The sequence below is a fragment of the Solea senegalensis genome, linkage group LG20 (genome assembly GCF_019176455.1).
Source record: "Solea senegalensis isolate Sse05_10M linkage group LG20, IFAPA_SoseM_1, whole genome shotgun sequence".
Taxonomy (NCBI): Eukaryota; Metazoa; Chordata; class Actinopteri; order Pleuronectiformes; family Soleidae; genus Solea; species Solea senegalensis.
In genome coordinates this window covers 13,232,302-13,258,042 of record NC_058039.1, presented here as the reverse complement: position 1 = coordinate 13,258,042, position 25,741 = coordinate 13,232,302, and the positions used below count along the sequence as shown (strand labels likewise).

Here is a 25,741-nt window from a genome sequence, read left to right as displayed (position 1 = left end):
CCAGTCACGGGAAATGTTCTCAAAGTCCTACTCTCTGAGGAGGACAAGAGTAGAGCCAAAATGTCTGCAGGTGAAACCCCATCGTCCTTGAACCGACTGCAGATTCAGGAGGCTATGGCCGCCAAGGGATTTAGGCTGGACTCTCCAGCTCAAGCGCAGGAGAGGACGTCTCTCTTGGAGTCGGGCTACGCCAGTGACCTGCCGCTGACCTCGCCGGAGACGGCGGGCACCACTCCCAGTCAGACGGACTGGGGAGGACTGACCAGCAGCTCTTCAGAGAGGCTGGACTCCATGATAGAGAGTCCACTGTTAGCGCAGCAACAGGCGGCTGTGAAACTGCCACAGGTTTGTGTCCCATCGTCAACACATCCAAACGATCTGAATCAGAGGGCTCAGACTCGCGGCCCGCGGCTTAAATGTTTGCTTTTTATGTCTATAGATTTATTTTACATGATAGATTTGTTTTTTTTTGTTCTGAGTCGTACGATTATGTTTATTTTGAAATTATGTAAAATATGGTCACAATATGGCTAATAACACTCACCCAGAGTGAATAATTGTTTTTCCCAGACACAGTTAGTGTTGTTTTTTTTTGGTCATTAGAGTTTGAGACTCCTGCTCTAAATAGTATTGAACAATACAAATTAGTGAGAAAAGATCGAATGATTTGAAATGTGTGAATCGATATATCGTCTAGCTTAAATAGAATTTTGAGTGATTCATTTAACTTCCTCACACCTTTGGTGTTCCTGGTGAAACACGACTGCCACAGGAAATTAATAGTGAAGGCAAGGTTCACGCTCTCCCGCACCACGGAGCCTCCGGTCACATTAGACTTGGGGAAACTGAAATAGGATGTGGTTCAAGGAGCAACGCAGAAAGGTTAATAAAGAGAATTACCAAGCCGAGGCAAATGTGAGATTTGCAGCCTTGTGCATATTTGTGATGTTTTTCACAAACTGAGAAAATGATCTGAGCTCTTGGCGTCAACACCGTTTCTATTCCCCAGTCTGGATTTTCTTGCAGCTAAACAAAATAGCATGTATGGAGGTTGTATGGAGCTCATAGAATTACACTATGACCAGCTTTCTGTTTATGAAGTTGTTCCCGGGAGTTTGAAACTTCAAGCTGAACTCGTGAGATATTTCTGTTTGTGGGTTGTTGTTGCTGCAAATTGAATTTGAATGACGTTTGAACACTTGCAGTGGAGTTTTAAAACGCTGCCTGCATTTTTGTTGTCATCTCTTCAGTGTGTTTTTGGACGTGACGGCCAGGGTTGCGTGCGTGTTATCAGCCCGTGCAAGGCACTGTGCTTTTCCATTCTTTCCCTGAAGGCTAATCAAGGCAGACCAGGCGGTCTCTCCATCCTTTGTACCCTCCTCCTCCTCCTCCAACACCCTTTCTTTTCCCTTCTATTGCTCACTGTGTTTTTCTCACACCACACATGCTGGATCACTGTGGACATCTGTTAGAGTGTGAGACACAGACAGGATGTGTTTTTGTCCATGTGTGAGAGAGAGAGAGAGAGAGAGGGTCATTGCTGTAAATGACAGGGTTTCCTCACAGTCCAAACTGAAACGTGTCATTTTCCGTCCCTTCAATTAGTCACAGCCAGTGTCGCTGTGTGTCTGTCTCTGTCCAACTCTGGTAGCTGGGAAACAGTGTTTAAGCAGGACAGGTGGATCAGACAGGTACATTTATCATTAGGAACTGTCAGGAATAGTTTCTTATTTCGATACCTTATTAAAAGAAGATGTATGTGGAGGTTCCCAGGGTTAGCTGCAGGCAAACTGGACTTAAGTTAAACCTCTCGTCCTGGGAGATTCTTCATTTTTGACTTAAGTGGTGGAAAAGATCCAGATGTTAAGTTTCTGTGTGAAACACTGCGTTCTCAGCAGAGAGAGAGAGAGAGAGTGTCTCTGTGGAAACTTCCAGCTCTCCTTCACCTTGAAAGTGAAAGAATCTGCAGCAGATTCTGCAGCATTAAAACAGACGAGGGGCGCGTTTGCCTCGGTTTTATTTATGTTTTTGTTTTCCCTCCACATTATTATCATTATTATTATTGTTATTGTTATAAAGAGACATTACAGTCAGTGTGTGTGTGTGTGCAGTGCTGCCTCTGACATCATGTCAGGTCGTGTTCAGTGTGATGCGCCTCATTGAATGCACAGTTTGTGCCGAGTCATGAGAAACACACACACACACAAAAACACGGGTGTACTGTAGATGGCAGTTCCATAGAGGATTCCTGCTAAAGAGGGTTTTTACTGGGCAGCAAAAATCAATCCGCATGTCTCCCTGTGTCATGGTGACTGTGTGTGATTTCTGCATTAAGAGGAATTTGAAATGCGCATTCATCATTCTGAACAGCCTGAAACCACCACTTACATCCATCCATCCACTCATCCTGTCATTCAGTGAACTATCCATCATCCGTGTATCCATCTTTTCTTCATACACATGTCCGTCCCTTAGTGCTCAGCTGGGGATTTACAGATGCACATTTTATTCAAGTGCCGATAAAACCATTAAACTGTTCTTTTCCTTTTCCTGTCCGTCCTCTATTCCTCCCTCACCATTGTCTCCTCCCTCCATCCTTTGCTCTCCCTCCTCCTCCTCCTCATACACTTCAAAGAGGCCATGTTTATTTATTCATTCATTTATTTATTTATTTATTTACTTAATACTTGTGGATCATTGTGCCCGGATTGTGACGTCACAGTGGTGTTTTTGTTTATTCGTGTTTATTTTAATCTCCTTCTGTGTTTATCTGCTGCAACATGAACATACTCACACACAATATATACAGGGTTTCCAAGGAAATCTTTGAAAGTTTGTGAAAGACTTTCAAGGCCCCTGCATTGCTTGACGTATGTAGACTAAACGTTGAGTTGTAATTACCAGTTGTAGCTATAGGTTAGGAAAAAGTAAAATTCCAAGATCTCTGTCTCACCAAAGTAAATTAAACAGAAATGACTTGATCACTTGTCCAGATGCAGAGCGTGCTGCAAATCAATAAAAGCGGACACCATGGACGGAGCGGCTCTTTCAGGTTGCCCTTGAAGTTCAGTCCTTGAATTTGAGGGAACTGGTCCTGGAAAAGTCCTTGAATTTGATGTCAACCAAGGTGTGGGAACCTTGTATTTACATTTCATAGGACTACAAACTTGTGCTTTACGAGGAGTTTGTACTCAAGTCAAGAAGGGGAAAAACTGATGTGTGTATCGAGCTGAACATCTTAAAGGTGACATAGACCGGAAGCTTCAATTAACGCTGCGTTTGTGTGTGTATCTGCGTCATCCCCTCGTTTATGAAACCCTAAAGTTTCATAACAAACAGTTCAGCCACTGCTGAGAAAATAGTGTTGTATTGTTTTTCTGTGCTCTGCGAAGCGGATCGGCACTTCCGTAATTTGATGTCGTCATCAGAAATCCTCACCACTCCTCTCACCACCGTAGCGCCTCCTGGTGCGGGCACTAGTCCGGGCACATCCGGTTGCGTACATTCAACCGCAGAAGAAGAAGTAGTCAGCTGCTGTAGTTGTTGCTGCTGAGATGCAGAGCATCCACCGTGCCAGAGGGGGAGCTGTGTATCTGAGAGCTGGCCTACAAATTATGTCACTTCCAGGTACCTGGCCAATCACAGGACAGTGGAAAAGTTCTCGTTGGCTGGCCAATCACAACACAGTCCACGTTCTGGGGGTGTGGTTTTGGTCTGAAACCGGCTGACGAGAGCGTCAGTGAGGAGATATTTTGATCGGCTCGTTTGCAGCGATTAGGAGGTTTTTAATCATGAAAACAAGTTAATATATGTAAGTAGACCTCCATAACTAACTAAAACAAGCATTCTATGTCACCTTTAATATGAAGGCAGCCACTGCTGTAAAAGCTCACCAATGATCCAAGTTAAATACAAAGATTTCCTCAGGTGGAATTAATTAGATGCCGTCGAGTAGTTTGTCTCGTTATTAGTTCTAAATCTACACGTTGGAGCTAAAGGAGAGTCAGTTGAGTTCATGTAACAGTTGGTTTTTTTGCATTGGTGTTACCAGCTGAATACCCAGCAGGCTAATTAAGCGCTGCAGCTGACGTTAGGTTGACGTGCTCTAATGACTGCACGCACGTCCTCTACTCTCATAACCTGCACTGTAAGATGGATGTGTTTGTAACCACAGAGGAGGTGTGGGGGATTAAAGATGCTCCAGACTCTTAATGGTCATGTGGTATCATGCTAGCTGCACACGTGAATAATAATACGATTCTGTAAAGTAAGTTGTTGATGTGGACGGACAAATGGTTCTATGTGGTGTTTTTTCTTGTTTTCTTGTGTAGATGCAGCACTGACACACACACACTGTGCTCTGATGCAGGATTAGACAAGTTCTTTTTCTGCAAAGGAACTTTTTGTCAAAAACGAATGGAAAATGCAGCAGCATTCAAATCTCACTCGTCGTGCCAAGAGTAAATTAATTGGGCTTGTAACTGGAGGGTTGTCGGTTAAAATCCTGGGACCGCTAAAGGACTGGGGGTGCCCATTGCTCCCGTGCCTCCAGTTTGTCTGTGTTCACCACTAGTGTATATAAAGACGTGTTAATTGATAACTAATTAATTTACTCACTCATCTTCTACCACTTTATCCTCCGTGGGGGGATAAAGTGGTGGCTCCAGTCTCAGCTGACAGGGCCAAAGGCGGTCCATCACAGGGACACATGTAGAAACAAACAACATTCACTCTCTCGTCTACTAACTAAAATGATGTATATATTATCAGATGTTCAGGTATCAGTTGACATTTTATCTATGTCTACTGTTCTCCACTGTTTTTCACTTTATTTCCATCTTCCTGACACGCGATGAACGTACTGTCGACAGACAATCGGCTAAGAATTGATCGTACTGTGCAGTATGGTGACATGGTCCTGTTCATTCGACAGACTAATCACAAGTCGATCATTCATTTATTAATGAGATGCTGACACAATCTGCAGAGACAGAAACTGGTTCTTTGTTGGTATATTATTTTTCAGAGCAGCACTGACAGATACTGAATATCTGTTGATTACTGATTGAAAGTCAATTAAAATAAAGTGTTTCTAAAATTAAAGAAACCGGAAAATATTCACATTTAAGAAGCTGAAAGTTTGATTATGAAGTGTGAAGGTTGTTTATGGTGTTTATTATAATCTGCCCCTGCAGTGACTGTTAGCATTCAAGTCTCCTCCTCCTCTTCCTCCTCCTGTGTTGCTACTGTTCCACTTCTCTTCACTCTTCTTTTTTCCCTCCGCCTCTCGGTGTTTTTTGGCTGTTGCTGCAGTCTCTTGGCACAGGCCAGACTTGAGAAGCAGGGAAAGAGAGAAAGACAGAACGACGGTCATAGAGAGAGGGGAGGAATTACCGGACGGTTGGTCAGTGAAGGATGACGTAAGAATACTGATGACAGCGGTTTCAGCCAAGCAATGACAGTCAGTGCACACATGTATCAGCCGTCTTTTCAGTCGCATCAGAAAAGAACAAATTGAGAGACAAAAGGGTGTGGGTGGAGAGTGGCCAGAGCTGTGTTGGTTGCTCAGTTGCAGAAAACATAAATAAAGAAGTGAGGTTTCCCGTCAGACTCCACGGGAGTAAACATGCATGTGTACAGCTCCCACCGCCAGGCGTCTGTCTGTTTCTTGCTGTTGAATTATATATTCTGAAGTTTAAATTCATAATTTTGCTGATGCATGTTTAGTTTATTCCTATATTTTTGTTTTATTCCTTTTGAAGGACTCACAGAAAATGTTTTAGTCTTCCAGCCATTCACATTATCACACTATCAGGGCTGCAATCATTATTATTTGATCATGATTAATCGGTTTGTTTGTTTTCTGATTTTTCAGCTTCTCAAATGTGAATATTTTCTGGTTTCTTTGCTCCATTTTACATAAATCATTAACACTGAACATCATTATTTCAAGGTTTCAACATGTTTTTACATTTTACTGACCAAACAAGTACTTGTTTAATCGAGAAACTAATCGACAGTTTCATCGTTTATGAAAATAATCATTAGTTGCTTCTAAAAATCAACATTAAAGCATAGTATTTAAGTTTCATGGACCTGGACATCTATTTAAACTATTTAAATCATGTACAAATGGTCCAAATAGTGTCCAAGAGTTGTTCCATTAGGGAGGAAAAAAGCGATTTTTAGAGGAATATAATTTTTTTGCTTCTTAATAATTGACTTATTCAATTATAATAGAAGAATTTTCTGTTTATATAAAGCGCAGGTAAACATTTTTGTCTTTGAAGATCGTTTATATGCTGATGACAGTCAACAGTTACTCACTGAATTTAATATGTAAACAAAAAACAATTGAGCTCACTTTGCATTTGTGTACAAATCAGCTTAATAATTCATATTTTAATTTACGTTCTCAACAACATAGTTGTTTCATGTGTGTCTGTGTTTTTAGTTTGTAACTGAACTCCGTCGCTGGCTCGTGCAGCCGTCTCTCTTCACATCACTGTCAGTGACGGACACGGAGGGGGAAATGTTGTGAAATGAAAGAGAAAGATGATGAGGTGGAGGATGAGCAGGTCGATCCGTGTGTGAAGCAGAAAAGATGAAAGTGCGTGAATAACCGAGGCGACAGCTCGAGGTTGGGACGGAGGGGTGGGGAAGCACGAGTGTTTGGTAGGAGACTAGGAGGCAGGAGAGATAATGAATTACAGAGGAGAAAATGAGAGGAAATGTTCACGTTAATATGCACACGCAGAATTCTTTTCTCCCTCGCTGACATTGTTGATGAGCAGAAGGACAAGTGAGCAGCTTCAGGGGGAAAACGACAAGTGAATTTTGTCAACATGGTGAATCCGGCAAGTAACCACTCTTGTTTCTCCTTTCCCCTGCAGATCTCAGAGATCTACGTGTGCGGTGAGTCGAGCGACCTCACAGCCAAAGAGAAGCTGTTGTTATGGAGCCAGCAGGCGACAGAAGGCTACAGCGGCCTCCGCTGCGTCAACTTCACCTCGTCCTGGAGCGACGGACGCATGTTCAACGCTCTGCTGCACAGATACAGGTGACACCAGCTTCTTCATATTCTGAAGTCACAGACGATCGGCCGTGTTCCTTTTTCCCCCCAGATGCTGCCATTAGTCCACAAAAAAAAACTATGAATACAACGAGTTAAAGCTGTGGAACGTTTCATTTTAAAGGAAAACATTACATACAAACCCAGCTACAAACAGGAAGTGATTTGTTTCATGTCAACACAACACAAAGAGTTGTCCTCGACAAGTTTAACAATCGATATCTGTAGCCCATCGTTACACACACACTTTGCCTTGAAGGGGCTTGTCTCCGCCCACCCCTGTGTTGCTGCTGTATATACACAAACACTCCCTCACTCAAGTCTGATAATAAAATGAAGGATGCAGCCAGTGTACAAATAATGTGACATCATTTCTACTTAGAGGCAGAATAATAACATCATCAACAACAACAACAAAAATCAATTTACACAAAATGTCTGTTACTTTAATTTAATTCAATTTACGTACTGCAGCTTTAAGCAGTCAACTTTTTACTGAGCCAGGTCACTATGTAAGGAAAGACAAAAATCCTAAATATCATTGTTAAAATTGTAAACAAAAAGCAGCAAGAACATTATCGAAATGTTGAAAGTAAATTCGTGTTCGTGTTCTCCAGGCCCGACCTGATCGACATGGAGGTGCTGTCTCAGCAGAGTAACCGTGAGAACCTGGAGCAGGCCTTCGAGATCGCAGAGGCGTTAGGAGTGACCAGACTGCTGGACGCTGAGGGTGAGCCGTTAATATGTGGAAAAATGAACCCAGTCTCTGTCTGCTTTTCCTCTCTTAAATGGTTTTAGTCACCGTAATAATGTCTTAATATTTCTAGCTTTGTTTATCACAAGGAAATCTCAGTCATCTTTAGAGTGTCATACTGTGAAAGTGGATGTTCTGCTCTTCTGCAGATATATTATATCGCTTTTGTTTTCTAGTCGCACACACGCATTAAAATCCACTCATGACTCTACGTTATGTTCCCATCAGCTGTGACTGTTTAGATGATGTTGACCTCTTGACTTCTGTGTGTGTGTGTCTGCTGTTTGCTCTGTTATTATAAAAATCACAGATGATTGCAATCTCCTTTAATTGGCATGTTTATGCTCAATTTTACTCAAAAACACCACAAACAAAATAGTCACTCTTATGTCATGTTATATATTAATTTGTGGGATTATCCTTCATTTGCTTGTCCCTTGCTAAATTCAGAGCCTTTTCAGGCCTGATAACATCTGACGGTTACACGTTTTGACATATTCTCCATTAAATTAAGTTGCTTTCGGGCGTATACATTATTTAAAAAAAAAAAAAAGCAACCTTAAAATTCAAATACCAGGGTTTTCTGTCATCAAAAATGACAGCCATGCGTTTCCTTTTTTTCCTTAATACTCCATATTTCTCTCCTCAGACGTCGATGTTCCTTCTCCAGATGAGAAGTCAGTCATCACCTACGTCTCTTCCATCTATGATGCTTTCCCCAAAATCCCTGAGGGAGGAGAGGGCATCACTGCACATGTACGTTACACTCTGCTCCACCCTGTCAAATGAAGTCTTACTGACACCATTTATGATGCAGCCTGTGTATTTTTTACGACTCTTCCACATCCATCTCCTCCTCCTCTGTGTCTCCATCATCAGGAGGTGGACCAGCGCTGGTCAGAGTATCAGTCCAGGTTCTCGTCTTTGCTCCAGTGGAGCCGCCAGCATACGGCCGTCATGGCCAACAAGAATTTCCCACAAAACCCTGTAGAACTCAAGGTGAGGGGAGTTCCCATCATTTCTTAACTTGTGTGGTTTTAACCTCAGCAACTACAGGTGTCCTCATTAATTCATCTTAATATCGCAATATTCTGGAAACTGTCTATAATCTACATTCTATTTTAATGTTTTATAGCTGTATTGTTCGTATCTTTCTATATTTTACTTTCACATACATGGAAATCCAAGTTTATTATTTATTTACTGTCTTTGCTGCTGTGATGATCTTATCTTATCTTATCTTAAACACACAGTTAAATTAATACAAGTATTTAAGCAGAAAGAGAAGGAGAGAGAAAACTCTGAGAGGAGAGACACTAATCTGACTCTTTGTATTCAGTTAGAGATGACAGAGAGAGGAGAGGGACAGCGGTTTAATAAAATGGACATCAGGTGGAGACGTTAGGGAAATGAAAAAAAAGAGAGAGTGAAGAATTCAGATTATGTGGATTATTATTTTTGAAGAGGAGGAAAAGGCCAGTAGCAGGTTTCTGCTGTGATTTAACGTCTGAAGTCTTGGCATAACTAGAGAGGACGTGTTGAATGACCACTCAGGTGTAAAGGCCTCTGACCTCCTCCTCCTCTTCCTCCTCCAGGCACTTTACAACGAGTACGTCCATTTCAAGGAGACGGAGATCCCTGCAAAGGAGGTGGAGAAAGGTGACGTGGAACACCTCTACAAACTGCTGGAGGTGAGAGTGGCCTGAGAAGGCGACCGTCGAGTGAAGTTACCATGTGGCGACCTCGGTGTGCCCAGCGGGATTGTGTTTGGGTGTTTTTGTGAATCAAACGTTACATTTGTCTCCTGAAGCAGAGCCGTGCTGTTCTCAGAGTAGCAGACTGTGTGATTGTGCTCAGGCTCCTCGTGACGGCCGATTATAGACGCTCCTTTATTCTCTCGCTCAGCTGATGTTAGCGTAGTGTTTGACTTATGATCCACTTTTATTATAACTCTGGTGTAATGGAGGCTTTTAATGGAGTTTTGTGAGTGTATTTTTTTGTGTTGTACTGATGTTAAATGATGATAAAGGTACATTCTACATACTTCACATACATGAACTCTCTTCTCTATCTTCATCCGTTGTCCAGGTGTGGATCGAGTTTGGTCGTATCAAACTTCCTCAGGGCCTCCATCCTAACGATCTTGAGGAGGAGTGGGGCAAACTCATCCTGGAGATGCTGGAAAGAGAGAAGGCTCTAAGGCCGGCTGTGGAGAGGTACACTCACAGTATTATGTTATTATGTCTACTAAACTTATTCTAACCCTAAAACTAGGTCTTAATCCTCAAAAAGCCTGTTAAAGTTGTGTGGACCAGCCAAAATGTCCTCACAGAGATATGTACACTTGACAGTTGGTCCTCACAGGTCCACCTATTTAAGACACACAGGTCCCCCTATTAAGACACACAGGTCCCCCTATTTAAGACACACAGGTCCCCTAGGGTCCCCTATTAAGACACACAGGTCCCCCCTATTAAGACACACAGGTCCCCTATTTAAGACACACAGGTCCCCTATTAAGGTCCCTATTAAGACACACAGGTCCCCCTATTAAGACACACAGGTCCCCCTATTAAGACACACAGGTCCCCCTATTTAAGACACACAGGTCCACCTTGTGCAGGATTCATGCTCACTCACTCGCGATGCTCATGTTTCTTTGTGATTTTTTTTTTTATTGTATATTGACAGCATATTATGTCTCTTTTATTTATTTTCCTTGGGTGTCCTGGAAAAATGTATTTTATTATTATCATTGTTATTATTATTAGTATGTATAGCTTTCTTGTTGCCTTCTTGGCCAAGTCTTTTCTTTAATCTCACAGAGAATTTATCTGCTTAAATCAAATATATATATCCAGTGTGATTTTCAGTGACATGCCCCTTTGTTGTATGTGTGTGTGTTGTGTGTGTTTGTTTCCAGGTTAGAGCTGCTGCTTCAAAGGGCCAATAAGTTTCAGAACATGGCTCTGGACTGTGAGGAGAAACTCACCCTCGCCAAGAACACACTCCAGGCTGTGAGAACACACACACACACACACACACACACACACACACACACACACACACACACACACACACACACACACACACACACACACACAGTGTTTATGTCAGAAAAGGTGCTGAAAGAACCTGTACACTTAAAAAAAAAAAACAATTATAGTTGTTTTTCTTATCTTTAACTTCTGCCAAATGATGGACCTTTGCAAATCTCCATATTTTCAAGTTTCAGTGTCATAATACACATTTAAATTTTAATTTTAATCAGTATTTTTAACCGACACCTGTTGGTGTTGCAGCTTCTTATGAAAAAGCGAAAAACAAACTAAACACATGAGCTACTAACACGGCGTGGTCCTTGTGTCCAGGACATGTCTCGGGTGGAGAGCGGCGAGGCGGTGCAGTGTGAGAAAGAACTGGCCTGTTACCTGCAGGACTGCGAGTCTCTGATCCGAGATCTCGACCAGGAGCTCAAAGTCCTGCGAGAGGAGAAGTATTATCAGGTGGAGCAGCTGGCGTTCAGGTGAGTTTTCTACTCCTGTGTCAGAGTTCACAGATCGTCTACAGATAATGACTCTCTGTGTTTTGGGGGCGGAGCTTTGAAGAGAGGGTGGAGCTTTTTCAGAATGACCTGCACTAGCTTTAAAAAGCAGGATCCTGTTTTCCTGCTTTTATCCTTCACATGTTACTTTTTCGATCACTGCTGCCTAATTTATTTATTTGATTTATTTACATTTTTGAACACATAATTAAACATTCACAGGTCAACGTCAGATTAAAGCCACAGGCTAATTCCAATCTGTAGTCCATCAACAGGATTATGTAACACATAAACACATAAATACACACCTTACATAGTACAGCAATAACTTTGAAATAAAGTCTTTATTATCATCGTACTGCTACATCAGTTTTAGCTTAATTTAACTATACTTATATTATATTTAACTTTAAATGTGGCATTGTTTGATGCCATATCTGAGCAAAACTCAAAGAAAACAACAGTAACCATGTGATATTATTATTTGAAATAGTATTTATCAAAAAAAAAGCATCTTCTTTTTCATTACCTTGAAAACAAATCACATTGTTGTTAAATGGAGGGCATATATGATATAATCTATATCGTCCGTCTCCTGCAGAGTGTCCTGCCTTCAGGAGGAGCTGGTCTCCCTCAGACTGCAGTGCTCCAGCGTCTACAGGAAAGGACACTTCACTCAGACTCTGGGCAGCACCGCAGCGGAGCACACCAGGCAGCGAGCCACCGACGGTGGCCTCTCACTGGGGCAGATGCTGCTGGGAGCCGTGGGAGCTGTGGGAGCCGTGGGAGCCGCGCTCCTGAGGCGACCCATGGCTCGCTCTCAGCTGGTGGCCATGTCTTCATCCGAGGACGAAGGAAGCCTGAGGTTCATCTACGAGCTGCTTGGATGGGTGGAAGAGACGCAGGTCAGTTTAACAGGTCAACGCTTAACAAACATGATCTGCTGGTTATTGGGCCATAAATCACGCCTCACTTTTTCTCAAGCTCCATAATATTTTGAGGACCTCCCTGTAGGAAACAGTTATATTTTCCAGTTACCAGTTTAAAGCCTGGTTAACTGTAGTTTTTGGATCAATAAAGTAATTTAGTATCAAATCAACTCTGTGTCACAAACATGTTTTTATTATTTGAAAGTTATATTTCTGGACTTTCTTGAGCCTTGTAATGTATTTTTTTGTTTTAATTCACTGTAGTTTTATCATTTCTCACACAGAATAAAACGAAATGGGTTCATTTGTAATTTCTTATAGTATTTTTTCACCCAAAATATAAATAAAGATCAAACAACTAGAGGAATAGAATAATTCATAGTTTCTCAATTACCTGCAAAGGTATTACTTTTTAACAGCTCAGCATCCACATAGATGCAGTTTACAATGATACAAAACAGACAAAGACATCAAATCCTCACATTTCAGAAGCAGAAAAGTGGTTATTATGATGATAATGCTTTAATATTTAAGGGAAAACACATCAAACCTGTCCAACAGGATGACTTAGTATGAAACAGCAACATAGTGAATACCATTATGATCATATCGACATCTCAAATGTCTGAAAGCTGAGATTGTGTGTAAATATTGTCGCGTGTGTTTGTGTTGTAGGAGCTGTTGGAGCGAGCAGAGTGGGGCGCAGACCTTCCATCTGTGGAAAACAACCTTCAAGAGCACAACGACGTACACACAGCGGTCGAGGAGTTAATGAGCAGCCTGCAGGAAGCACGGAGCTACGAGGTACACACACACACACACACACATTTGTATATACTGTATATGACTTAAAAAAGTGTTTTTAAATGGAGCTGCTGTTGTTTCCTCTTTCAGGCAAAAGTTTCCCTGAATTTCAAGGGCAGTTACTCTGAAACCCTGGCAAAGCTGGAGCACCAATACTGCAAACTACTGGTCAGTCTCCATTTCAGATATATTAGAATATAATGAAGGAAGACTGTGAGCTTGTGTGTGTTTCCCAGTGAAACTCCTCCCTCAGTTAATCCCATTACTGCGTGACTGGACTCTCATGCTAAAAGCAGACAAATCTGCATCTGCTCTCTCTCCTTTTATTTCTTTGTCCTCTGTCCTCTCTACGCTGGTCTCTCACCACATTTTGTTGGGCTACATGTGTCACAAATTTCCTGTAGTTTAAACACAAACACCCGTTTATAAAATGGACCTTTTTAGTTTATTTAATAATAAAAATAACCGTCATGTTCTGTTTTTCCCTTTTAATGTTTAAGCTTCTCACTTCGTGTCTCCTTTCATTTCAACTAAATCGACATGTATATTATTATACATTTAAATAAGTGAGCTCAGAAGTAGTTTAATTTCTATACTGCAATACAATGGAAATAAATAAGTAAAACAAGTATTTGTGCTTTTAAGACTTTAATAAAAGTGTAATATGTGTACCACAAAAAATTAAAAAGAGAAGTGAATTTATACAACATTTTGTGTTTTAAAATATTTCCTCTGATAAAGAATCTGTGAATTCTTATACATTTACATTAAATTAATATTTTGTCTGCTTCACTTAGTTTTTGTCTCTCTGTGTAAGTGCGGAATACGCACGTATGACAACGCCATGTGTTTCCGTGGTTGCCGTAGGAACACTCGTCATGGCGCCTGCGGAGCTTGGAGAGCCTGCACGCGTTCGTGTCGCACTGCACTGAGGAGCTGATCTGGCTCAACGAGAGGGAGGAGGAGGAAATCGCCTACGACTGGAGCGAGAGCAACGCCAACATGAGCGCAAAGAGAGAATTGTACAGCGTGAGTAGAGGGGTGGATGTTGAACATCGATGGTATTCCAGGAAATATGGATTGTTTGTCAGTAACGCCTCTGTTACCAGTTCTTATTAAAACCAAATCCTATATATTTATACATTATACATATTGGGAATTGATTCATTTCGTTTTATGAGCTGGACTGTATGAGCTTTGTTTGAACGGGAGCAAGAAAACCCCAAAAACAAACGGTTTGTGTCACTTTTGAAGTCAGAAGTGACACAGATGTGCACAGACGTCACTGTTCGCATCATCAGGCCGGTGCCAGAAAAATCCTCGAATGAAAACCAAACCGTGTGTTGTGTTGTGTTGTTGTGTACAGGAAATGAGGTCAGAGCTGGACGAGAAGCGGGATGTGATGCGGTCGCTGCAGGACACGGCGAGTCGTCTGTGTCTGGAGAATCATCCCGCCAAACAGACTGTGGAGGTGAACGCATGGTTTAACTCAGACACACTGTTTGTTAGTTAGTTAGTTAGTTAGTTAGTTAGTTATTTAAGATTGTGAACTAAAAAATGCTTTTTTACCCACCATTAGTTGGACATTTGGTTGCACAGATGTACATTATACTTAATTACACACACGTGTGTGTGTGTGTGTGTGTGTGTTTGCAGGCGTACAGTGCAGCGCTGCAGACTCAGTGGCAGTGGGTGGACCAGCTGTGTGTGTGTGTAGAACAACATCTCAGAGATAACACGGCATACTTCCAGGTGAGGCCGAGTCTTTTGTCTTTTGTGTGTTTTTACTGTTTTCATGGTAACAACGACGCGTCCATACCCTAGAGCTAGACCGGTGTTGAAATGACGCTCCTGGTTACGTGTGGCGATTTTAAGAACGTGCATTTACGTCATTGATTTACAGCAGTTTTAAACGGACAAAACCAAGAATATTGATTTCAGCGAGTTCATCAAAACTTAGAATGAAATAATTCTTTACTGCAAAATGTGTGACTTTCAGACATTTTCTGTTTTAAAAAGTTGATAAACTCTTATTTTAAAGTATTTTATGTCCTCGAAATCATCAAAAGGGCATCTAAAAAAAATAAACGATCACTTGTGTTCGTATGTGTGTTTGTGTTGCAGTTTATGAGCGACGCCCGGGACTGTGAGTCGTACCTGCGACAGCTCCAGGAAACCATCAAGAGACAGTACACCTGTGACAAGAACAGCAGACTCAGCAAACTGGAAGACCTGCTGCAGGACTCCATGGTACAGTATCTGCTCTTTAAATATCTGACTCAGCCCGGGTTCGCCCTGTGCCGCTATGATCACCTCTGACATGGAGCTCCAACGCTTTTTCCTCTCGTCATTATGGCGTCTCTTTACTTAACCCTGACACTAATCTGAATTTCTTCCTTTAAAAGTTACTTACATAAAGATCATTAAGCGTTAATGGACATTAAAAACAGTTGTGAAAAGTTGGGTTTTGAAGGAGGACTGGTTTATTCGTTTCCCCACGTGGTCGAGTCATGAAATCTTAAATAAAGGCTTATATGAACTTTGAGCAGCCTCTGCTGCTACGAACCAGGCAATCGATCAAGTCGATCAATTCCCCGTGGGGGAATAATAATTCAAAAAATAAATAAATAAAAATGAAATAGCACTGTCTTAAAAATGAGGAGACAAACTAGGCTGGAGAAACAGATTTTATCCACTTAACAAAACACTACGTCAGTTTAAGTTTACGATATCTGCAGTGGATTTCTCACAAATAGGCTTTGACTAATGTCACGTTTTACATAAATACATAAAAACAAATCGTGAACAAAGACCATTTTTAAATCACAAGGTTGTGACCAGAAAGGTGCAGACTCCCCCTAGTGGCACTTCAGAGTAAATCACTTGGTCGATATGAAGCCGTATGAACCGCAGTGATAATCATCTTTATCTAGTTATAAACACACGCTCTGTTCACACATCATCACTGAGCTGAGTCTATATTCTGCTGTGTAACAGTGTTGATGATGATGATGATGATGATTCAGCAGCGTGTGTGTGTGTTCATCACTTTCACAGCTCCACTTCTAATGAAGTTTCCACCTCACTGTGCTCCGTCTCTCACTGGGAGGAGAAAAGTGACAGTAAACAGCAGCTGGATGATGTTTTGTTTGATTCTCATCGTAACCAAGTCGAGGTTCATAAATCACGGCGACGCTCTCTTGTTCACGTCACGTCGTCTTAAGTACGATAATGACGTCTTTATCACCTTTTTATTGAGCGAATATTAAGGTCTGCAAGGTTTTTGTGATAAGAAAACATTAAAACTTTTATGAGAACGTTCACTAATCCTCTGCCAACACTAATATTCACATCATAATCCAAATATTCTGCGCCATTTATTACAATTTCATAGATTTTGGCACACTCCGTGTACCAAGTTTTGTCATAATTTTTACAGTAAACAACGGTTATGTTTCAGATATAAAATAAAGAAGTCATAAATCATCCTGTATGGAATTTGCTCTAAAAATGTAATTTCTTGGTCCGTTTCCACCAAGTTGTAATGAATATAATCCCTTTTTGATTGATGTGTTAGTAGACTGAGCGCTGGTGCAGCAGAGCTGCTGCTGACTGCACTCAATATCACTTCAGTGGGAAATTCATTTCTGGTGTGTTGTGTTATGAAGCTGTGAACCTCATAGCCTCCTCCTCCTCCTCCTCTTCATCTTCCTGTAATGGCCTCCCTCTCTTGATCTGCGTCTGCTCCCTCTCCCTCCCTCCCCCTCTCTCCTCTCTTTCTCCCTGTTTGTCATAAATCCTTAATGACTCTGTGCTGCGAGTGAGACAGAGATGAAATGTAATGTTAACGGTCAGGGTGAAGGGCAAACACTTAAAGTGTTTTATGTGTGTGTGTGGGAGTCTTCACTCCTCAGAGGGTCAACATGGAAACTCAACTGTCTCCGTACTCTGACAGCACAATTTATTGAGGACTTTATTGATACCGATACTTTTTCGATACACTTACTGATACTTTTCTATAATTTGATGCTGATGAAAAGCAATCGTCAGAAGCTTCTTCTGCATTGGGCGAGAAAACCAAAAATGGTATTATATTTTATTGTTGCAGCCGTGTTAAAGGAACACAGACGGAGGCTGTCCAATGGAGGTTGGACACGTTTGACTGAAAACATGATAAAAGTGTCAATGAAAACTTTCTACTGCTCAAAAATTCAACAGTATGACACACAAACGCTCCCTCGGTCAGGTCTGATAGTTTTGCTTGACTGAGCCTGACGTTTGAAAATCCTAAGCGTGTGATGTCCTTCCCTTAGGAGGAGAAGGAGCAGCTGATCGAGTACAGGAGCACGGTGGCAAGTCTGGTGGGCCGGGCCAAGACGGTGGTGCAGCTCCACCCCCGCAGCGCGGAAAGCAACCTCGGCGTCACCACGCCCATCAAAGCCATCTGCGACTACAGACAGATAGAGGTATGACACGTGTATGACTCTTTTAAAAATGTTGCTGTGCATGTTTGTTTTCTGAAAACTGCATTTCTGATACAGCAAGCGTGGAAATCTGTGGGGGGAAAAAAACAGTCAATTCTCAAAGTGTTTTATCTCTGTAGCGTTAATATTCAACACCAGCCCACCACTGACCTCACTGCCCTTTATCGTTTTAACCCTCCCCACCAACCACCTCCTCTCCAAATCCTTCACACCTCTGTGGATTCTAGATTCTTCTCTAGATTCTTCAAGTTTAGGAGAACTGAAAACTGGCCTTTTGGGAACCCTGTTAAGTGTCAGTGGCAGTGCAGAAAACTGCGACTGGATCTTAGAAAACATCTGTACATTGTACTCAGATGATGTAATACATTACTTTATAATATTACGTTGCATCAAAAGTATAATTAGCTGCGTTACTTGTTAGATTATAACACTTTTTTAAACAGAAATCACTTTATTGGAACACAAATTTGAAGTCGAAGTGCCAAAGAGCAAATAAAAACAGTCCCTCCAAACTTTCACTGTTTTCTGCACATTCCTCCTGACGTGACCTGCCATGAAACGCTGGCCAACACATGTACACGACGTATTCCTCTCATCCTCCCACCGTCAGCTGTGATGTCCTCAGCGACTGATCTCAACTGATCATTTATTCATCGGTCCCTTTAAGTTGAAAACCATCACCTCACTCTCCTGCAGCTCAGTGTGGACACGCACCTGCTGGTGCTTCTATTTTTAGTCTGCTGCTGTGTTCCACTCCTCAGGGTCAATATGTCCAGTGAAGCGCACTCTACATGCACATGCACATGCACATGTGCTGTACGCAGGGCCTGAAGTAACTTTTTTGTGTCTTAAATAAAGGTGAACGACACAGAAAATGCATGAACTTGGTTCTTGGAATACAAATGAAAGTGCTATCATGATATTAGTGACTAGGCCTAGTTAATAGAAACAGGCAGTCATCTCACTGATGATCTGGTTTATTTAGTTAACACCCAACTGAGCGCTAAACAATTTATTAGCCGTTGTTTTTTTGCCTCTGTAGTGTGTTGTTTCACTTACATATAAGGTCATTCAACCAAGTTTGATGTTAGACATTATTTAATGTTTTTTTTATTTATTTATTTATTTATTTATTTGTTTAATTTAGGACCTTTCCATTACAAATGACTTCACAAACCTTGCCGTCTGTGCCAGTTGACCACGTCTTCTTTTACTTTTCTTTGAATCATCCTCGTCATCCTTTTGTTGGTCCGATGTCACAACCGGCCTCTTTTGGGCTTAGAAAAATGTCATTCTTGCTTGTTGAGTTACCCTCAAAAGTTAAAAAAGCGGATATGTTGACATATCGCCAATCGTAAAATCTACCCATTACATGGCGTGTGTTGGGGGTGTTAACTTCATGCCCTGAGGTGTCCAGGTGAAGGAAGGGAGGTGGTTTGTTTTCTCGACTGATCCGAAAGGTAGAAATGAAGCAGTTTGTGCTGATATTAACCCTAAAAAAGAGTCTGGACAAAAGTGAACAAAAACAATAATCTTTCTCTCCTTCACTTTCCTGTGTGTCCTCCTTTCCCTCTCTCACTCTCTCTTTCTCTCTCTCTCCCTCTCCTTCTCTCCACACCCTCATGTACCTCTCTCAACCCCCTCCTCATCCTCTTCCCCTTCCTCTCGTCTGTCGGCTGGGCTGGCAAGACAAACGTTCAGGTATAGCTGCCTATGTTCTCCCTCTCTCACCTCAGATTCTTATACACACACACACACACACACACACACACAGTGCTGTGGTTGCCCCTCACTTATCTGCTTGCTATTTTATTATTATTTAACTAATATAAACAAGACAGAACAACAGGCGTCACAGGTCAGCTTCATGTATATTTAAATGAAAATACAATAAAAAGAATAGAATATAAAATAAATATCTAATAGAGGTCATAACAGGTCACCACAGATTCAAGAGAAAAGGTTAATCATTCCATTATGTGAATTTCCTCAACTATTTCTATCCATTCTGTTATTTTTGGACTAAAAATAGAATGTCTTTGATGTAGAAAAATGTCATAGAATTAGTATAATGTAAATAAATATAAATCATTTTACAGCTATTTTACCAGAAAGAGATTTTACTGATAGCGCAGTCACATTGTGGTGATTATTTATGAAGCAGCTATGATGAAATTCATGTCCGAATTCAATAAATCAATCAAATCAAATCTCTGAGGAATTAATTAATATGCTGCAACATCCCCTGTCCTTTACATTCAACAAGAGTGAGGGGAAATGACCAAGAAAATCACTTTAGCAGAAAAAAAACATGAAAAAGTCTCAACTATTTGAGACGCTAATGTTTGTGCTTAGTATGTATTATTTTTGTGAAAAGTCTGAATAATCACACATTCAGTCATACAAATGTGTGAAATAACAAAAAAATAACATCCTCTGTGCCTTAGCTTCTTATTTAACAACGTATTAAATCAGTTAGTTACATCTGTGTTATTTTAATGTTATTTTATATGCCGATGATAGTGAACAATTTTACGCAGAATCCATCGCTCACTAAGGTCAATTAACAAATTGACCTTAGTGCAAAGGTTAACAAAGGTCAAATTAACTTGTGGAAAAGTGCAGGGAGCAACCACTGAAGGTTCATTCAGTCAAATCCAAACAATAACAATCCACAGCTTTAAGCTTTCATTTCATATACAGTACAGTCTACCTGATGTGCATAGCTTTGCATTACTGGTGTATTTGATATCTGTGTGTGTTTGTGTGTGTGTAAGGAAGAGGTGAGAGAAGCTAGTGGGTTGTGGGAGGCAGTCGAGTCCTAAAACCTTCACAGCTTTGCTTTTAACTTCAAAATTCCAAATTCTAATCCCAAACTCACACCTTTCCGTGCCCTAGGTTTCTTGAAATGACCTTGTCATATTTAGTTTTTTGTGAATTAGGTAAATCCATTAAAACCTCGTGGTAGAATATTCTCTGCTTTATATATATGAAGCAGGTTGTCTAACGTCAGATCATGTCAGAGCTTCCGCTAACACCACGAAATCCATGAATGTTTGCTTTTATTTTTTACATGTTTTTTCTTCTCTTCTTCCTGATTTAACCTCCCTTTACTTTCTTCATCTACCATCCTTTTTTTGAACTTGTTTTCCTCGCCTGTTCGACTGTCACTCACTCACGTCCCACATCCATCTTTTCATAACTTCTATTCCCTTTTTTTTCCCCTCCCCCCTCCGTCCCTCCAAAAACCTCTGTCTCTGTGCCACCACCTCCTCTCAGATCACAATAACCCGAGGAGAGGAGTGTGTTCTGGAGGACAACTCCCAGAGGACCAAATGGAAGGTGATCAGTCCCACGGGGAACGAGGCCATGGTCCCGTCAGTGTGTTTCACTGTCCCACCTCTAAACCAGGAGGCTATGGACACAGCCGGCAGGTAAAAGAGATTCTGCAAACCTAACCTTAATGTTGTTAGTAGCAAAGATGCCCGATCAATGTCTCCAAGAGACGTCTACTGCTATACTACTGTCATAATTCCTGCCAAAGGTCAATTAGGGCTTGTAACTGTTACTAATTTAGATTATTTAAATAGTTTTTCCTGGATTCTTATAGAAAAAAGGATATATTTCGTTGCATAGTCACGCTCCTGCTTGTGTCCACAGAGCGGAGCAGTTGTACCAGAAGGTCATGTCTCTGTGGCATCAGCTCCACGTGAACATGAAGAGCGTGGTTTCCTGGCACTACCTGCTCAAAGACATCAGGACCGTCTCCACGTGGAACCTGGACACAGTGAGCGTGTGACCATTTTGAAGCCTGCGTGAGAAGTGACTTTTGTCCTGTTCCGTTTGGATGAAATGTTCTCTCTCGCTCTCTCTCTCTCCTCTCAGGTCCGACGTCAGTCTCCGTCGGAGCGGCAGCAGGTCCTCGATCACCTGGAGTCCCAGTTGGCCGACTTCCTGTCCGACAGCAAAGAGAGCTCTCTGTTCACGCCGGCCGAGCGACGGGAGCTGGAGAGGGACGTGCAGGAGGCCCAGCGGCACTGTCAGGACCTGCTGCTCAACATGGAGACTGGTGAGACAGTGACACGCTTCACTTCTCTCGTTAGAACTAGTTCTTATGCTGAATCCTGCTGAATGCTGTACCACTGCCTCAGCAGGCACACGTCACTGTCAATCTCCACCATGGCCTCCCCAAATAAACCTGACAAAAGCCTGTATGAAGACGTCTGTCCCAGACAGACTGTTACTCCTTTAAAACACCAACAAACCTATCATGTTATATTTCATTTATGTAGTATATTAAACAGTTTGTTTGTTTGTTTGTTATATTGTACCACAACAGAGATCAGCAATGCCTCATCCTTGGTTCATGAAACTACTTTGAACCCACACGTTCACTAATGCTTCCGACCACTCGATTCATAATTAATGACATTACTTTCCATCCTTAGGTTGTTTTCTTGATTTCTTTTGTGTGCTTTTTCTTTTTCCACCTCTTTAAAGTGGTCCCCAGGTACTTTGCAAATCTAAGTAATTGTAACTGAAACCTTAGTGTCCCTCGGATTTAAACGGCTCTGTATGACTTATTTTAGGCTGCTCAAACCAAAGCAAACCACTGGCTCTGTATTAAATCCAAAGCTTGTGATAAAACAGTGACTCAGCCCTTTTAAATGAATGACTTTGCCACTGCATGCAAATGAAACTCAGTGTGATATCATACTAAACAAATCACCCCGGAGAGCACGATTAATCTCGTTTGTCGTCTCCTGACAGCAAACACTGAGTCGTTCTATAAATAAAACAGAAGAAAACAAAGTCAGTTTTCTTCTCTTTTCCTTCCCCTCTGCAGTGGAGAAGGACGAGTCGGTGTCTCGCTCGTACCTGTCAGAGCTGCAGAACGTCACCCTCCGCCTGAACGACGCAGAGCAGAGACTGATGAGAGGGATTCAGACTCCGCCCTCCAGCAGGCTGTCAGGAGACAGTGCTGACAACACTCTCCAGATTGCAGAGCAGGAGGTCAGTCTGAGCCCCATCTGCTGGCAGCAAGAGGCAACAACACAGTGTTTGATTTTTGGAGTTTTCAAACAAGTTCACCTCTTACACTCTTGTGATTCATAGTTTTGATGCGTGAAAACCCCAACATTTGATTAAAATTGTTATTTTACTGACAGTATTGACTAATCTCACGCTGCTTCTGGACGTTTATTGGATAACATCAGGATGATTATAAGCAGTTAAGTTGTGATGTGTAATTAACAGACAATTCCTTTCTATTTCTTGAACTGTCTTCGCTCTCCAGAGGCTGCAGTCAGAGCTGGACGCCGTGCGCTCCAGTTTGGGCGACGTGTCTCGCCGCTGTGTCAGCTTCTTCGAGGAGAAGCCGACTTCCTCCAGCGTTCCCGCCCTCCGCTCCGAACTCAGTCAGGCGGTGGAAAAGACGGACAAACTGCACAACCTCTCGTCCGTCTACTTAGAAAAGTCGGTAGCATTCTGTTCGATCAGTCAGGGACTTATGAACAAATGGTGCATGGATATATAAACCGTTTGTTTTCCCTCGTTAAAAGGTTAAAGACGGTCGACGTCCTGATTCGCAGCCTGGATGAAGTGGAGAGCCAGGTCAGGAAGTACGAGAGCAGACTGAGCGAAGAGGACATTGTCCCTGCGGACACCACAGCCATTCACAATCTCAGAGATCAATTAAAGGTAAGAGACAAACTCACCTCTACCCATGAGCTAAAGACAAAAAAAAGCCATTTTGATACTGATATCGGAGTCTTTTGCTTCTTCTCTGTCAGACGTGGCAGGACGAGCTCGCCGAGCAGGAGGACATCTTCCAGTCTCTGCACTCTGTTGTACTTCGAGCCAAAGAGGCGGGGTCTCAGCTCAGTAGGCTCCACCCTGACCGCAGCTCTGAGCTGGAGCTCTACCAGGACAAAGCCAATCAGATGACGGACCGATGGAGCGCCGTGAGGAGACAGATTGAGACTCGGTGAGAAAGACGAGGAAAGAGAACACCAATGTCTTTAAAAGTTGCTGTGGACATTTTTTCAGAAGTTTCCAGATAGTGATGAGTTATCCCACATGTAAACACAGCAGGAAAAGCTGTGGATAATTCACATTGGTGGAATGTTCTTTCTGCTGCGTGCAGTTTAATAATTTCCCACTATTGAGATCAATAAATGTAAAATCTATATCTATATCTATATATCTATATATCTATGCTCAATCCAGATGCCAATCTTCATGTGTGAACGGCTAAGTCCAGAAAATGACTGGACCTGATTTCCACAGCATTTTCCATTGATATCTATGAATATTTGAAATCTAATGACGGAACTCGTTGTTTAATTCGGGTCAAATCAGCTAAATTGTCATATCAGATGTCCTGAGTGTCTTTTCCTGTCTTACCGCAGACGAGCCGACCTGGAATCCCTGGGCTCGGCGCTGCATCACTACAGAGACGGTCACTCGGCTTTGATCCAGTGGATCGAAGACACGACAGAGAGACAAGAAAACACACAGTCTGGACAGACTGACAGCAAAGCTCTGTCCGAGCAGCTGGCCCAGCAGACGGTGAGTAACACTGATGTAGATCTGAGTGGACGATCACCAGGAAGAGATGATGAGAAAATACTCATATACTAATATAATGTATTTTTATTTCAGGCATTAGTAGCTGAGATTGAACAGAACCAGACCAAGCTAGATGAGTGTCAGGCTCACTCCAAACAGTACTGCACATCAGTGAAGGTAAAATCTGGCTGTTTTTGTTTTGTTTTTTTTCTTTTCAAATATGCAGCAGTTTTTGAAAGACTTTTACACGTTGTAACTGTAACTGACGTGTCTGTTCTCCAGGACTATGAACTCCAGCTGATGACGTACAGAGCCTTTGTAGAGTCCACACACAAGTCGCCTGTCAAGAGGAGGAGGATGCACTCGTCCTCTGATGCCATCACTCAGGAGGTCAGAGAAATGACAGTTATAACTATTTAACAGTATCCCAACTAACATCTGTCAAGAGATGCGTAGCTTCTGAGTTTGTCTTGAGTGTGATTTCCATGTAGTAAATGATCTCTTTCTTCTCGCTCCAGTTTATGGACTTGCGCACACGCTACACAGCGCTGGTCACCTTGACGACCCAGCATGTCAAATACATCAGTGATGCACTGAGAAGACTAGAAGAAGAAGAGGTGGGACTATTTGCCATCGACCAAGTGATGAAAACTAAATGACATGAAGTATTTGTTGTTAAACACCATTTATTTTGATGTGTGCAGAAAGAGGTGGAGGAGGAGAAGCAGGCCAGGGTCGGCCAGGTTTCAGATCTGATGGGCTGGGTCAAAGGTCTCCAGGGACGAACCGGGGGTCCAAACCCAGAGTCTTCACTTGCTGCTCAACAGGTACAACAGAAATTCAAAACTACTTTGAACCCTGGAGAGTTTATGAACATAGTCCGTTGAATATTGCCTTTTTTGTTGTACTAAGCCTATATTTTATCCATGTTCTGTGAAGGTCATCAGCGAACAGCTCGCAGCTAAGAAGGACGAAGTGGCTGAAGCAATACGGAGCACAGAAGTCTTCCTGATGTCAAAACAGGCCAGCAAGTAAGTTCTGATCACAGAAACGAACTCATAACACTGTCACTGAGTTTAGGAATGACTAACAAATAAACTTTAGAGGCTGACGGTTATCCCACATTTGCAAAGATGGAATTAAGGATTAAGCCCTTTTGGGGATATTGGGGGAATATTTTGATAGGAACACATGAATATACATAAACCAGAATGTTTTAATGTCTTGTACCAGATGTTAGTTTATAGGTAGAAAAGTGTTGTGGAAAAACATACATATACTGTATGTGTATCACACACAGTGATAAACAGTAAACTCCATAATCCCGTCCCGTTGTGTTTCCTCCAGATTGTCGCCAGAGGAGCGAGCTAACGTGGAGGCTCAGCTGGAGGAGCTGACGTCCACCTACAACCAGATGTGCGATTCTTCTACACAACAGCTGCAGCAGCTGGAGCAGCAACTGGCCAAAGAGGAGGAGAGAAAGGTAGACTGGTTGGTGGGAGGGGCTGAGATGAAGAACTGTGTTTTTGAAATAACCTTGAAGGTGCTTTTTTTTCTCTTTATATAAAATGTCGTTCAGAGTCT

At 42.0% G+C, this 25,741-nt stretch overlaps 1 protein-coding gene across 18 annotated transcripts in view; it reads left to right on the top strand.

Moving 5' to 3' along the window:
- The window catches only part of macf1a (microtubule actin crosslinking factor 1a), a 200,950-nt gene that overhangs the window by 87,085 nt on the left and 88,124 nt on the right, over positions 1-25,741 (top strand). For 14 of the 18 annotated variants that reach the window (XM_044052296.1, XM_044052300.1, XM_044052297.1 and 11 more), the window contains exons 6-36: positions 6,894-7,060; positions 7,690-7,802; positions 8,476-8,582; positions 8,706-8,825; positions 9,422-9,517; positions 9,915-10,042; positions 10,750-10,843; positions 11,198-11,352; positions 11,972-12,275; positions 12,975-13,103; positions 13,194-13,271; positions 13,971-14,132; positions 14,470-14,574; positions 14,760-14,855; positions 15,228-15,353; positions 17,417-17,569; positions 19,277-19,288; positions 20,867-21,021; positions 21,248-21,374; positions 21,473-21,656; positions 22,434-22,600; positions 22,884-23,062; positions 23,149-23,287; positions 23,380-23,573; positions 23,998-24,157; positions 24,251-24,334; positions 24,440-24,547; positions 24,676-24,774; positions 24,862-24,984; positions 25,097-25,188; positions 25,505-25,640. In XM_044052296.1, the coding sequence (XP_043908231.1) occupies positions 6,894-7,060; positions 7,690-7,802; positions 8,476-8,582; positions 8,706-8,825; positions 9,422-9,517; positions 9,915-10,042; positions 10,750-10,843; positions 11,198-11,352; positions 11,972-12,275; positions 12,975-13,103; positions 13,194-13,271; positions 13,971-14,132; positions 14,470-14,574; positions 14,760-14,855; positions 15,228-15,353; positions 17,417-17,569; positions 19,277-19,288; positions 20,867-21,021; positions 21,248-21,374; positions 21,473-21,656; positions 22,434-22,600; positions 22,884-23,062; positions 23,149-23,287; positions 23,380-23,573; positions 23,998-24,157; positions 24,251-24,334; positions 24,440-24,547; positions 24,676-24,774; positions 24,862-24,984; positions 25,097-25,188; positions 25,505-25,640 (4,092 nt within the window). The remainder of the gene's footprint in view (positions 1-6,893; positions 7,061-7,689; positions 7,803-8,475; positions 8,583-8,705; positions 8,826-9,421; positions 9,518-9,914; positions 10,043-10,749; positions 10,844-11,197; positions 11,353-11,971; positions 12,276-12,974; positions 13,104-13,193; positions 13,272-13,970; positions 14,133-14,469; positions 14,575-14,759; positions 14,856-15,227; positions 15,354-17,416; positions 17,570-19,276; positions 19,289-20,866; positions 21,022-21,247; positions 21,375-21,472; positions 21,657-22,433; positions 22,601-22,883; positions 23,063-23,148; positions 23,288-23,379; positions 23,574-23,997; positions 24,158-24,250; positions 24,335-24,439; positions 24,548-24,675; positions 24,775-24,861; positions 24,985-25,096; positions 25,189-25,504; positions 25,641-25,741) is intronic. The other 4 variants (XM_044052307.1, XM_044052308.1, XM_044052293.1 and 1 more) reach the window with 1 other exon arrangement.